At 39.3% G+C, this 14472-nt stretch overlaps 1 protein-coding gene across 1 annotated transcript; it reads left to right on the forward strand.

The window, feature by feature from the left end:
- The first annotated feature begins 790 nt into the window (after positions 1-790).
- Positions 791-12944, forward strand: gpcpd1 (glycerophosphocholine phosphodiesterase 1). Its single transcript, XM_030721301.1, has 20 exons — positions 791-1115; positions 1428-1517; positions 1709-1799; positions 1965-2049; positions 3288-3363; positions 4164-4205; positions 4435-4558; positions 4793-5033; positions 5162-5324; positions 5480-5609; positions 5732-5786; positions 5871-5963; positions 6102-6176; positions 6859-6898; positions 7149-7207; positions 7311-7376; positions 7461-7597; positions 7920-8055; positions 8311-8471; positions 11592-12944. The coding sequence occupies exons 2-20, from the start codon at positions 1469-1471 to the stop codon at positions 11788-11790; spliced, it is 2022 nt and encodes a 673-aa protein (XP_030577161.1). The 5' UTR covers positions 791-1115; positions 1428-1468; the 3' UTR covers positions 11791-12944.
- Positions 12945-14472: the final 1528 nt, after the last annotated feature.

The raw sequence follows: 14472 nt of genomic DNA on the forward strand, positions 1-14472 counted from the left end.
CTAACAGTAATCAGTCGCCCCGGGCGGGGCTCGACCTTGTCGTGCGGCTACCCCGTAATTGCGGTTTTTCTGAAAGTACGCGAATGCGACACAGCTGACGCGGCACTGATCCGGAGTAGGGCGGTATGAACCGGCTTCGCCGAGAAGTTAGCGGAAGTCAAAATAGGAGAAACGAAAACGATGCTTCCAAAATAAAAGTGCTGGATATTGGGGTATTAAAAAATAATAATATATAGACGCAAATAATCGTACTGAACACATTGCTCATCAGTTTATTTAGTCATTTCTGCGCATTCAATGTCATCTACAGTAATTTTGATTATAAAAATTGTAATATGTGAAAATGTTAGTCTAGTCTTTAAAAACCCAACATGTAATATTTCTTGTAAACATAAAGTACATAAACTCCCTTGTGGGTCTTATAGCTGTCTTACAACCACAGCACAGGGACGTACACAGCAAATTTAAGCAGCACATTAATAAACTTGTGGTTTAATTTTTGTATAATCTACAGAACTGTAATAAAATTCTTGTGTAATTCTCTTTAAGCATGTTACATAAACTTTATAGTCTTTAATGCGTTTTATGGAGAATTTTGGTCCACTGTTGCTTTAATTTCAACTAAAAATTGTTTATCATTTACATTTATGCTGTCAGTGTTTGTCAACAGATGTTTTGCTATAGTTCACAAAGTTCTTCTGGATCTAATTTCGCTGACTTGAAGTCTGTGATTTTACTTTAAAAAAACTATCCCGGAAGTGCTGTGTTAGTTCTGCTTGTTTGACGCACGTGTTGCCGGATGTTCACTAAATCAGCAAAAGCAATGGTGATTATTTGAAGTCTAACAGATACATTTTAGTAAATCAACACTTAGTTAGAACTTTATACTTAGGGAGTTGTGAAGTTTGGAACAGGAGCTATATTTTCTCTCGTTATTTTGTTTTCCGTTGAGGAGAATCTCTTTTCAACCCGGTGCTTGTTTCGCTGGGTAGCGATGGGTGTTGTTCGACCGGCCGGTCAGCGATACCTGTCAACGGGATAGGCGCAGTGTGTTTAACCGCGGGCTCTCCTGAAAGTGTGGGTGCCAGGAACCGACAGTGGGCAAAACTGAGAAGGTTAGCTGCTGCTACTGCCTGTGTTTGTGTCCTTTAAGGTTGTTCTGACGATGATTTTGTGCCACAGTTTCTATTCACACATAATCTAGATTAATATGTTAATAAGTGTTGCAAATGAGGTTACCGTTACTTCTCAAATCATGGCATTTTCAGAGTCAGAAGCCTTCATTGTCATCAAACACAAGTGCTTGACGAAATTAAAAAAAAAAAAACAAAATTAGCAGCCTGTGGCATCACTTTGAACAGTGCTCTAATCTGCATGTTTATTTACTGAGTTATTGCACGCACTCAGACATCTTTATTATCTTTCAGCTTGTTTGCGCTACCTGCTTTTATTTTTTCCCGTGTGAACGATGGAGACCTGTGAGGTGACGTTGGCCATCAGGGGAGAGACATCCCCGGGTATGTCTGATAAAGTTGCTGTGGCATGACCTTTAACCTATATTCTCCAAGTTGTCTTTTTTTTCCTTACTTGATACTTGTATCAAAAACACGTTCAGTTAAAAACTGATTACTTTGTTTTATTTTGTAGCCATGCCGGATTTGTTCTTATAAGGTTCATCAGGTAAAATCCTTCTTTGGCCCCTCTATAGGTGAGGTCTTTGCAGTTGTTGGTAGCTGTGAAGCCTTGGGAAGCTGGAGCCATCAGAAAGCTGTGACTTTACATCCTGTTGGTGACGATAAGTAGGTTAAACCTTTATTTATTTATTTTTTTTATGTGCAGTGTAATTACTTATGTTCAGGTTACTTTTGCCCCCAGTGTGTGTCCTTTCTCACTGCAAGTATGCTCTAAGGGTCATTGGTAATTTCTTTGTCATGATAAAAAGTCTGTTATGTATTTTTTCATAGGTGCAGGTGGACTACAACAGTCACTGTGCCTAAAGGTGTTGTTACCAGCTACCGCTATTTTAAAGGCTTCTTTCTGGAGTCTAAGGTGAGCTGCTTTTTACCATTTTATTGCCCTCAAATGACAGATTTATTTCCTTGTAATCATAAAAGATCCATTGATGATGCTAGACTAGTAGTTGCTTGTTTTGTTTTGTTTTGTTTTGAAGGATTGTGGTTCATTTTGGTGTGCGTAATGCTTTGAGTTTGCCTTAGCAGTTCGTGTTTAAGGTGATGTGGTGATGTCATTTTGCAGCTCATCAGCAGAAAACAGAAAAACTTCTTTTTTTTTTCCTTAGATTATTTATATTTAAAAGTCACAATAAATTATAAAGCTAGTTCTTCAGTTTTTCTATCAATTTGTGAGGATGAATATTAGAAAGCATATTAGTTGCCCCAGGTTAAGATAGTATCTGCACAAACCCTATGTGTACTGTCTATATGTATGTTTACACCCTCATAAATAGCTGAGTGGCAGCCAGCTGCAGGGACCTACCCAGGTGGCCTTCTCTAATCTAGCAGTGAGCCTCATGTGTGACTATAGGCATAAAAAACAAACAGAGAGCAGGGATCAAAATTCCTTTGATGGGGGATAAACAGTGTATAAGGGTTGCTACAGTTTCTGGTGACTTTGTCTCGCCTGATCTTAAGGTTTAGTGTTTTTATTTTCTTTCTTCGAGGCTGGCGCTCTCTTTGTGTGAGCGTGGTTCAACCTGATTTCATAATGTGTTTGCGCTGTGTTTTATGGGATGCTGTTTTGTAAATTACAGAGATATCTGCGCAACCTCAGACTTGCTGATGCAATAAATAATAATAAATAATAAATAAAATTTATTACCTGCCATATTAACAGAGTTTTAATCAGTCGGCAGGTTGTGTTTACTAGATGGTGACTTGACAGCCGTCTATATTGAGTTTTATAGGAGTTTTTCTTCCTCACTCTTGCCCAGTTTTGCTCATAGGAAATTGTTTCTTGACTGTACTATGTAAACTCTGATATATTTACATATATAAAAAAAAAATGTATAGCTATGTGCATGTTGTTGCTGTTGTGACTATTACCCAGGCATAAGAAGATGTTTCATTTTTTTTCCCATCACTAACAAATCCACTTTTCAGATTTCAACTCATGGTGGCTGACTGCCCTTTCTGGGGATTGGTGACTATACTGGCTCTAATTCCTTTCTCACAGTCTGGTCCAAAGACAGCTTTGAGACCAGACTGAAAAGTAGGTCAATGTATCTGATTTGAAAAAGCCTAACGTTGTACCAAACATTGGAATTGCAGAGTGCAGGTGGTCCCTGTCAAGTGATCGTCAATTTGTGGGAGACCCATCATCGCCCCCGCACGATGAGCCCCACAGGTATAGAACAACAGGAAACGGTGCACAGTTTGGTTAAATGTGTCATACTCAACCCTCCCTATAAAGCTCCCATTCCCTGTCTTAGCACTTATAAGTAACAGTTACCTGTAAACACCAGCTTAGAGTTTGTTCAAGCTACACCCACTGAAGGTTTGTTGTTTTGGATAACACTCCCGACTAAATTGGCATTCCCACCTGGCTGCAGTGTTTCCTCTTTGAATGTTGTGTGCCTGGAGCTTCGCCGCTGTATGTGTGCGTTGGGGAAATATTTGGCGAAACAGATGCGGGAATAATCTTTAGCCACAGAGGCGACACTGCATTCTGATCTGTTGTTGTAGCGCTCTCTTTGTTAACATGCCCTTGTGTAACAAAGTTAATTCAAACCCAGTGTACTATATGTTCTTTTTTTGGCCTTGTTTTTGTGTGCGATTTAGTCCTGAAAAGCTTTTCCTACTGCAATAGAAATTCGTTACAAGAATTGCTTTGTTTGATTTCTGCTTTATAAACATCCTGCTAAAGTAACATCAGTGCTTTGCTCATACTAAGTGTTGTAGTTAAATATTGTTCTGGGGAAAATTCATTTTATTGCTAAGTCAACTCTTTTAACATTGAGGCAGGTCAAATTCAGAGCAGGCCAAAATTTGGCATCTTTTTTTATTCTAAGGAACTTTGAGTTTTCCTCTAATTACAATGAAAATAATCCCAGATCAATTTCGGAAAATTCTGTAATGCTCTGGTTTGATCTGACTTCAACTTTTGTGTCTAAGATCCATTTCTAATTCTCTTATCTTTTATTGCAGCAACATACCAGGATATTGATGATGGACAGTTTGGATTAAATGGTAAGTTGGATTTAAAAAAAAAACACACACAAAATAACAACAGAACAATGACAAGTGTTACTACTGACTGAACTGCGTGCAAACACGTCATGTGTGTTGATTTTTGAGGCTGTACATTATAGTTCTTCTAATATTGTAGCTATAACCTGTTCTGTGGTCAGCATTCATGAGACACAGTGGATGTTAAGTCTGATCACATGCTTCCCATCTGTGTCCTCTCTTTCTGCAGATGGGATAAACTGCGTTGACTCTGGGTGGCTGACGTGTCAGACAGAAATTCGCTTGCGTCTGCACTATTCTAAGAAGGCTCCAGTGTCCATCACTAAGAAGAAATTCAAGAAGTCTCGCTTCAGGTGTCGATTGCACAGAGAGTAAATTTAACACCAGCCAGAGAAAGTAGCATGACACCGATCGTTACAGTGCTATAGTTAGCTTAGCAGTCTGTCACCTAGTGCAAGAAGTCAGGCATACTTAGTTATAAATGACATAGCTGAAGATATAACATCATTTAATGTACAGTTTCCTTATGTGTCTATGAATGTGACTTTATCTATAATGTTAGACTTTATTTTACCTTTTTTATGCAGGATCAAGTTGACGTTAGAGGGCGTTGAAGAGGAGGAGGAGGAGGAGGAAAATGAGCTCTGTCCTTCATCTTGGCACAAGATGACCACCACTCTGGAAATCAGTATGATTAGTGCCAACGGCTATAAGTCGCGCCACTCCCAGCCTGAGTGCGGCTACGCACTGGAGCCTTCCCAGTGGACTGAGTACAGTATCCACACCATGGACCCAGATAACCTCGAGCTCACGTTTGAGTTCTTTGAGGTAATTTGAGGGATCACTGCCTCTAATAAATCTGTATAGCTGATAATTGATGATAAAAGACAAAAACAAGAAATCAAAACTGCTGGTATTTATCTAGTATTGTAGTAATCCTTCCTTTCTGTTAACAGGAGGATCTGAGTGAGCATGTAGTCCAGGGGGACATCCATCCAGGACATGTAGGCACTGCCTGCCTCCTCTCTTCTTCATTTTTAGAGGATGGCAAGGATATTGGAGTAGTTACTCTTCCCATAATGGGGCGAAATGCCAGACAGACCATTGGAAAAGTAAGAGGTAAAGTTTTTTTTTTTGGTTTTTTTTTCCCTAAAATATTTTTGTATGATAGAATGAGATATCATCTGCATAACTTCTGGAGCAGCTAGAGTTTCCTTTTACATACTTGGTTGTCGGTGTTTGTGCAAACATGTTTACTTATTTATTCATTTTAGTGGATTTCCTGGTAATCCGACCCATCCAGGGACTGCAGTGTGACATGAGCTCATCATACACCAAGTACTGGAAAAAGGGAAGTACTTTGGATGTGGGTCACAGGGGATCAGGCAGCACCCATGCAGCCAAGTGAGTGACAATATTTACCTGCACCCTTATGCTGCTATATGTTCATCTTGAGACATATAACCATTAATATCCATCATGGAACATTTCATGTGAACATTTATCTTTTATTCTGTGTTTAACAGGCACCACAGAATCAGAGAAAACACTATAGCCTCATTTAAAAGTGCTGCTAAGCATGTAAGGCACCGAGCAGATCTTTGCATGAGTCAATGCTGCTGCCTTGGCAATGCGTCTGTTTTAAGTTTGTTGTCTTTGTGTCAGGGTGTAGCGTTCGTAGAGTTTGATGTTCACCTCTCCAAGGATGCTGTACCTATTGTATACCATGACTTGACTTGCTGCATATCCACTAAGAAGGTAAACTAAGATTGTAATTGGCTCCAAACTCTTGCATACATGTATGTCAGAGAAATTTAAAGTAACACTGCAAAATCACTACATCCAGTGCATGCCACACTGGATATGAATATTTTTTTTTTTCTTCACACTCAACAGAAAAATGACAAGAATCTGGAGCTCATTGAGGTGCCAGTCAAAGACCTGACATTTGACCAGCTGCAGCTTTTGAAGGTAAAAATGCTGTTGTGGTTAAACCTGTGTGTCATGGTTGTTTGCTTAAGATTAGCATTTGTTGTAACCCAACTTGACCTAATTCCTGTGCAGCAAGTCAAAAGCCCTCCAAACCATACCTCTCCTAACAGTTCAAGCTGCACAGCAGAAACATCCAATAGTGTTGCACAATTTCTTACAGATAATGAGTGATGCGTGCTTTTCCTCCGCTTCTGTTGTCTGCCAAACAACAGAATTCAATGAAATGGTCACTGGATGAATAACATGAATAACTCTTTTGCTAATGTTTAGTCGTATTCATAGTATCATAGTACCACCTGTTTGCCTAAAACAGAAATGGGGAAACAATTAGTTTTTTTTGTTTTTTTTTTAATTGATCCTATTGACTATTCTATTGATCAGACAGAAACATCATGCCCCCCCCCCCTGCTCTGATGCATTTCAGATCATTTGCTTGATGGTCTTTTTAGCAGGACTGCAGAAAAAGATGTAGCTCCAATGCTGGTGGAGAGGAAGGATGTGGAACCCATTAAATTTTTGGACTGATCGCTTTCTTTAAAATTGTGAAACAGGTCATTGGCTCGGTGGAAGATGCGCTCTACGAGTATCTGTCTAGGTGTTTAATATAATTAGTTGTTGATGGAAAAAAGTACATGATGTGTGATTTTGTTTTGTTGCACAGCTGGCTCACGTCACTGCAATGAATGTAAACGATCACAAAGGTACGCATATATCATTTTTTCAATGCTCACATCTGCCTGCTAAGACAGTTGGGTGAAAGAGTTAAATAGCTTAGTTATGAAATGATATTGGCATGTTTGAGTGTGTTTTGTTGCATAACATCTGCTCTCTAAACAATAATTTGTTGCCTTGTGTGTTGTAGATCAAGAGGGCAGCGTGAATGTTTATCAGATCAAGTTGCGTTGAATGTTAACTCGTGCGATGTCGAGTCATCTGTTTTTGTTTGTTCAGACCTGCAGGACGACGAAGATGAAATCGATGAGCATCAGCCGTTCCCCTCGCTCTCACAGGTAACTGACTTCATTTCACTAAAACATCACCTGTTTCTCCTCCTCTCGGTCTGATTTTGACGTCACGCTGAAATAAATGATTTTGCTCTGTGCCTCGCTGCAGATCTTCCAAGCCGTTCCTGAACACGTTGGCTTCAACATTGAGCTCAAATGGATCTGCCAGATGAAGGTGTGCATTCAAAAGTAAATCCAAAAGTGATCGAATGTATCATTGTCAAAATAGCCTGATGTCGTTGACGCTTTGTATTGACAGGACGGGTCATGGGAGGGCAACTTATCCTCTTACTTCAACATGAATACATTTCTGGACATCGTTCTGAGAGATGTTCTGCAGAAAGGTGGAAAAAGACGCATCGTTTTCTCCTGTTTTGACCCAGATATCTGCACCATGTAAGTGCAATAGGATTAACAAGGGCACGTACCTTTGAGATAAACTGCATGCTATTCACAAACACAAAAGTGTGTATTCAGTTGAAAGAGATTCTTTTCCAGTTGCTTTAAATAAGTACATGAAAAAAAGAACATGGATAATAATGCTTTGTTGGTGCAGCTTTAGTTAGCTCAGTCTGTAGCATTGTAAATGTTTAGCTGCCTGATAGATTCCTATCCTCTTATTAGATTTAGCCCGTAAACAGATGCTGCCCTCCCAGGATTTAGTTATAAATGGGTGCTCTCCGGCCGTTCCTGAGATCTGTTTGTGTCTGTCCTCCAGGGTGCGTCATAAGCAGAACAAGTACCCCATCCTCTTCCTGACTCAGGGAATTTCAGACAAGTATCCCGAGCTGATGGACATCCGGTGCCAGTCCACTCAGATTGCCATCAGCTTCGCCCAGAGTGAAAATATTCTGGTGAGAGCTTTTACTGCAATGGTCCACCTTCAGGTTTTTCAGGTTTTCTATAATTTAGCCACAGTTGCTTTAAAAACCATAAATAGCTTTTGATTGTAGTGGACAGTCAATAAATGCTCCAGTCTGAAGGACTGAGAGTACTTCAGTGCTGCATCCTCCACACTTTATATAAGTTATTTATTTTTATGCTGGACTGCATTTAATCTGAAATATATATGACTGTTTTTTTTTTTGTTTTGTTTTTTTTGTTTTCAGGGAATCAGCGCCCACACAGAGGAGCTGTTAAAGCACCTTGACTACATTGGAGACGCCCAGTCTAAAGGCCTGGTAGTGTTCAGCTGGGGAGATGACAACAATGATCACGAAACTAGAAGGAAGCTGAGAGCGCAGGGAATCGACGGGCTCATCTATGACAGGTAGGTGAAATTGAACTTGCTTATCTGTGGCTGCCACGTTGATTTGTTGTTGTATAAACTGTTTCAAGGTTCACAGTAAGCAGGAATAAGGAATTACTTGTCTCCTCTTTAGTTGGCGTCTATTGAAGTCAGTATATTTGCCTGTTAATTATTGCTCATGGCTACATTTGCACTACTCAGCTCTGTCAGTCGAGTGTAATCTTACAAGCAGAAAAGTACAAGTCATAGAAACATACTCGTGTGTGTGCGTGTGAATCCGTTTGGGTGTGTTTTTTTTTTTTTTTCTTTCTTTTTTTGGTAAAGTTTCCGAACAGGTTTTTTGTTTTTTTTTTTGTTTTTTTAAACCTGATAAAATAAGTTAATATTTTTAGCTGTTGACACTCAAACTCTGTGTGGTGTGAATTTCTAAGCCTGTCTTAAGTCTCACTTTGTTTTCAAAATCTTCTCTGGAAGCTTGGGATTATGTTACTTGCCAAATTGGTAGGACACACATTGTTAAGCATGCTTCACATGACAGTCCGGTTACAGTTTTTCCTCTCTTCAGTCCACTAAGAGGACTAACAGAAGGAGAACAGCGTATTCCTTCCCAGTATATTATATGGTTAGTTGGCTGGTGTGGAGGTCACTAAAAAAAGGGAAACTCCTTTTCATCATCACCTGGAAGTGTTGTTTTGTCCACACTACAAATGTGCCATCTGATGGGCTTTGGTACAGAGGGTGTTCTTAGTGAGTTACAAACTGCTCCAGTAAAGAAACACAAACAGATGATACATCTTTGTGCTCTTTTTTTTTTTTTTTTTGGAAACATTATGGCACAAAGTGTGTGAAGCACCTGCTCATTAAATAACAGTGTTATTATAACACTCTGTCCTGCACACTCAGCTGGGTTTCTGTCCTGGCTGAGGCTGCAGGTTATTTAACAGGTCATTCGGTTTTGAGTGATTATTGTATTCAGAGCTGCTTCTCTTATTACTCTGAGTACAATACTGAGCTGTTTACCAGCTTGTTTCTCAGGTTTACAGAGTTACATAATCAAGCGCTGGCACACATTTTAATTATTTGGCACTGTCGTTGCTTTTGACATAAAAGGTTCGATTATTCATTGACTAATTTATGAGTGTAAAATTAATGCACAAGATGTTCCTGTGCTGTTGCATAAAGCTTGGCTGGAGGTGTAGGCACACTCAAAGAGTTTTCTCTGGTCTTTAGCACAGCTGCGGGGTCAGCACAGCCTGTTTGTGACCCGTTTCGGTTTTGTGTTTGGACTATACAATGACATTCACTCTATATTCCCCCAGATTTCTGCAGACCCCTGCAGAAAACACAACATGGACTGTTGCCCTTTTATTACAGCTGTGCACGCTCCAGGTGTAACCTGTTTAAATGCATCAAGTCTAAACAGTTGACATCTCCCGGTTGTTGTTGTTGTTGTTGTTGTTGTTGTTGTTATAACTGTGCCTCTTTCTTACAGAATTTGTGAAAGCTTGGTTCCATATTTTGACTCAAGTTCTCCAGATTCCCGTAATGCCTCTCTGGTTTCTGGCTGTGTTTTTTTTCCCTTTATTTGCTCACTTAGCACCCCTTGGCTTGTTTTTGGTCTCCCCCCCCCCCCTCCCTCCCCCACAAAAAAAAAAAAAAAAACACTGCTTGAATGAATCTTCCTCATTAAATGCTGCAGGAACAAAATTTTGTTCTTGACAATGATGCAAGACGGTTGACTTATCTTCTCCTTCCGTGTTCCACTCGATCTTAGAGTGGCAGCGGTCTTTTTTAGCGTTTTGCATTTAAAAAAATGTAAATGTACTAATCAAAGCTGTTTTGATTGGTCAACTGCCATGTTTATCATTTCCTGGTTTCCTTAGCTGAGAGCAGCTTCACATCCTCCTTAATAATGCCTGTGTGTTGTTTGGGTATGCTTTGAAAGGCCTCCTTATTACTCCTATACTCCTTCATTGCTGTACTCAGTGATATTGAAGAAAGCAGCAAGAGCGAATGGCTTGTTTGGTGCATGAGACGGTGCTTCAGGAGACATCGGCTTTTATATGAACTACTTCTAACAGCTAGTTTTAATGTATGGATGTTACTACACAGCACCGAGCCACCTATTAAACCACGTAGACTCACACTGTGTAGTTCCAAATAGATCCACATGTACTTGCATTCAAGCCTCATGAAAAACTCTCCACCTCTCAGAAACTTTGTCACCGCTTTATGCTTCACAAACATGCGTTCTCTTTATTTGTTTGCATTTAATGAGCTTGTGGATGATCTGCTTGTAATACAACTTTCTTTACAAAAGGGCTGATCGCACTGGACCCTTTATTTTGTGTGAAGCCTTTTAACACTTTAACATCATTTTATTACTGCTGTTGTCTCGTATCTGACTTCCTTTGAGTGTGTTCACTTCAGCAGACAGGTCGAATAACCTACAAAGTATATCATAAATGCTTTCATTCAGGCTCGACTTAATTTGCTTTGGCACGAGCTCAGACAGTGAGGCACACAAATGTACACAAATTAAATAATTATGTTCTGTGTCAATTAAATTCTCAATTTATGTAGTGCCCACTCACTTTATATTGTAAGGAAAAGAGCTTAAGGGCCCGTGGATGTGGAACGTGCGCGGCAGGTAAAAAGCAAGGGGGTCTTCAAAGACTGGCTGGGATCCAAAAGGAAAAGGCAGCTCCTCGGGTTGCAGAATGGCCGCCAGTGCGATCAGTCCCCTGATCAGATCCTGCTGATGGTGTTAATGTGGGTGCATGGAAAAAAATGAATGTGGATTTCTGTAAAATTACCACTCTTCTCGGTGGTTTGGAGAAGAACAGGAGTAGTTTCCCTTGCCTGGTGGAAATTTTTGCTTGGCTTGTATCTGATGAGTAGATAAGTTAAGTTTTGTGAGTACTAACAACAGATTTTGTCTGGGATTGTTCTGCGATGGTGCCACCATACTGTCATATTCAACTTTTACAAAGTTATCTTGCCTAAATTGCTACGTTCAAGTAAATTATTTATTAATTGAGGTTTCTCAAATATGAGACAGTTGGCACCAGAGTGAACTCAGGGTTGTCACTGATCTAACTACTAGCATGTCCTGTTTTTTTTCTTCTCCTGTCCTACTAGTATTGGTGAGGACCAAACAGACCAGCCAAACTTCTTCCAGATAGAGGAACAGCACTCCCTGCAGGAGGTTATTACAGAGGAGACCCTAAAGAGTGCATCTTGCTCCTGCTACTCCATTCCCTGCTCCATGGCACCATGCATCGCCTCCAGGGTCCGTGGTGGAAACGCCGAGTCGGACTCCGGTCTCAGCTCCTCATAAATATCCCTAAAGCTCTACCTTTGTCTGTACTCCTGTTGCACAGACATACTCAAGAGGACCAAGGTGGAAATGGCTGATTTATAGGGGATCCTTTCTTCATACATTTATATCACTAAGACCACTCAGACTGTCTACCACTCCGCTCGAATCATCAGAAGATGTTTGCAGTCTTTTTAGCTTCAGATAGGTTTTGTTTGCTTTCTGTTGAACAGGTGTGTGTGTTTTAGCCAAAAGATGAAATGCTTTTAATTTTTCCTCGACAGGCAGATGCCTGTTTATGGAAGAACAGTCTGTACAAAGCTCTTCATCGTGGTGGAATCAGGGTAAATTGACAAATTGAACATGAATGGATATTAAGCCAGTATGTTCCATTTGTTCAGTTTTAGTGCTAAATTGAATGCATTTGTATAATACACATGTAAAGGTATAACACAAATGAAAGATGCATGATGCAGGGTTATGGTGTTTGTTCCTGTTTTGTTATTCATGTGCATGAGGCCATGACTTAAAGTGTTATGTTTATGAATGAAGTGTCAATAAGTTATGATTTGGATTTTTTTTTTTTTAAACAAATTACAGTCAGTTGCTGGGTAGGTTTTGCATACATTGGACAAACTAATGTCTCAGCTGGATGACATTATAGGCTGATAAACCTTTGGTCCTCTTTATGATGCCTTCAAACTCCCGTTTATGGATATACTGATAAATAGCCATTTTTTAAACTTAAACACAGAACACTGGATGTACTGTTAGATTTAGTTTTTTATTTATTCTTGATTTGAGGGGAAAACAGGTGTTTTATTTGCAGTGCACATTTATACCACAGCCTTAAAGGGGAAAAACGCCTTTTTATTTGAACATTACCATTACCTCACTCACCATGAAATAGAGTAGACTTGAGCTGAGATGCATACACTTCTATACTGTATGTTATTGGAATTACACACCAATGCTGTTTATTGGGGTGGCACATTAATTTCTGGTGGAAATTACCTTTCTAGTGTGCTGTCTGTATTCTGTCTTATCGCACAATTTTTAACCACAAAGTCTGATGATTGCTGCCTCTGTATGATTGAACATGACTGAATTAAAGAGCCTAAGATGTATTATAACTGCCAGTTAAATGTAAATGAAATAAAAACAGACTGTGTTTATATGTTTTATCTTTGACTTTTTTTCAAAATGCTTCATCTGCATTTTGCTTTCATCAAAGCTGCACAACAATACTGCTGAGTCACTGATTTATACTTGAGCTGTTCAACCAGTTCATGCGTAATTACACTTCACCTGAATTTAATCAGTTTTCCCTTGAAAGTTTCTGCTGTTGAAGACGAGTCATGAAAGTCAACAAGCCAGTGTCCTGAACTGGCCTGTGTTTGGTATCAAAGATTAATCAGTAACTATCCCGTAGGCTGATAACTGCTTCACTGTTTCATGTTAGTCATGTCTCATCCATCCATGTAATCGGTTTGCATTGGATTCTCCAAATTCTATCAATTAAACAATCAGAAACTGGTTTAAAATTGTGATCAAAGTACCTTTAGAGTATTTGAAAACCCTTAAAAATGCTCAAATTTCATGTTTATGCATTATGTGTATGCTTGCTTTAATGTCTTTAATCTATAAATGCTTTTATAGATTGAACAGTTTCGATTGCCAGGTTGCTTATTCCAAATGTAGCTTGACCAAAAAAACAATTCTCTTATCAAATGCTGATAACAGAGTTGTTTTTGGTAACCTGCATTAAAAAGGTCAAAGCAAACAGAGGATTTTTGAGGCCATTACAAACACCAGTTCCAGTCAGTTACTCTATATGCAGATATTTTTTGAACTATGTTAAAATCATATCAAAAGAGCTATGTTATACACAAGACTCTCAGATTATCAGACAGTGAGATAACAGGTTGAGTTCAAACACCGCTGTCTGAGTTGAACACTGAGTCAGTTTCTAGGAAGGACAATGTGATCACACAGGACCCCCACCCCCCCATCAGTCCTTTCAGTTGTTGCCATCAGGCTGGCATCACTGAGTCCCCTTGACTAGGAAAAAGGCATATAAAACATTTTATTCCATCAGCTGTGAATATGTGACATTTAACATTTTAATTTTGAATACTTTTTATTGATGTTCTAGTATTATTACAGACTGTGATACTTTTTCTTTTTTTTTATCACTCTGATGACCTGTAATGATGTTTGTGGTTGTTGCTTTTTGTCACAGATGAATTTCCATTGCTTTGTGACAGACAGAGTTGTAAAGGTAAGTTAAGGATGCCACCCAACTCCACATCATCCGCTCATTATGTTGCACAATGCAGAGTTTTGTAAATAATAGAGTTGGAGCGCACTCTGCTGGACATCTAAGGCTTCTGGCCTCCAATTTAGCCAGTAGGTAATGATTGGTAAGACAGAAAGCAAGTTCAATAGTAATAGGTACCTCTGATGACATCAAATTTATCTGCCTTGAAGCATCAAATGTGCCTTCAGTCAAGTTCTGTCATGTGCTTAGGTGATGTACAATGGGAACCACTGGCATTATGGCAGGTAACTTACTGTTAGCTCTCCAGTCAGTTAGTTTCTATTTAATTTAGTTAATATTGTCTGTGTTTACATTGACATTTGCATTGGCACTATCATGTATTTCAGCTGTATTTCACTATCATGTATTAGATGTATTATGCC

This window comes from Archocentrus centrarchus, chromosome 24 (genome assembly GCF_007364275.1).
Source record: "Archocentrus centrarchus isolate MPI-CPG fArcCen1 chromosome 24, fArcCen1, whole genome shotgun sequence".
Classification (NCBI taxonomy): domain Eukaryota; kingdom Metazoa; phylum Chordata; class Actinopteri; order Cichliformes; family Cichlidae; genus Archocentrus; species Archocentrus centrarchus.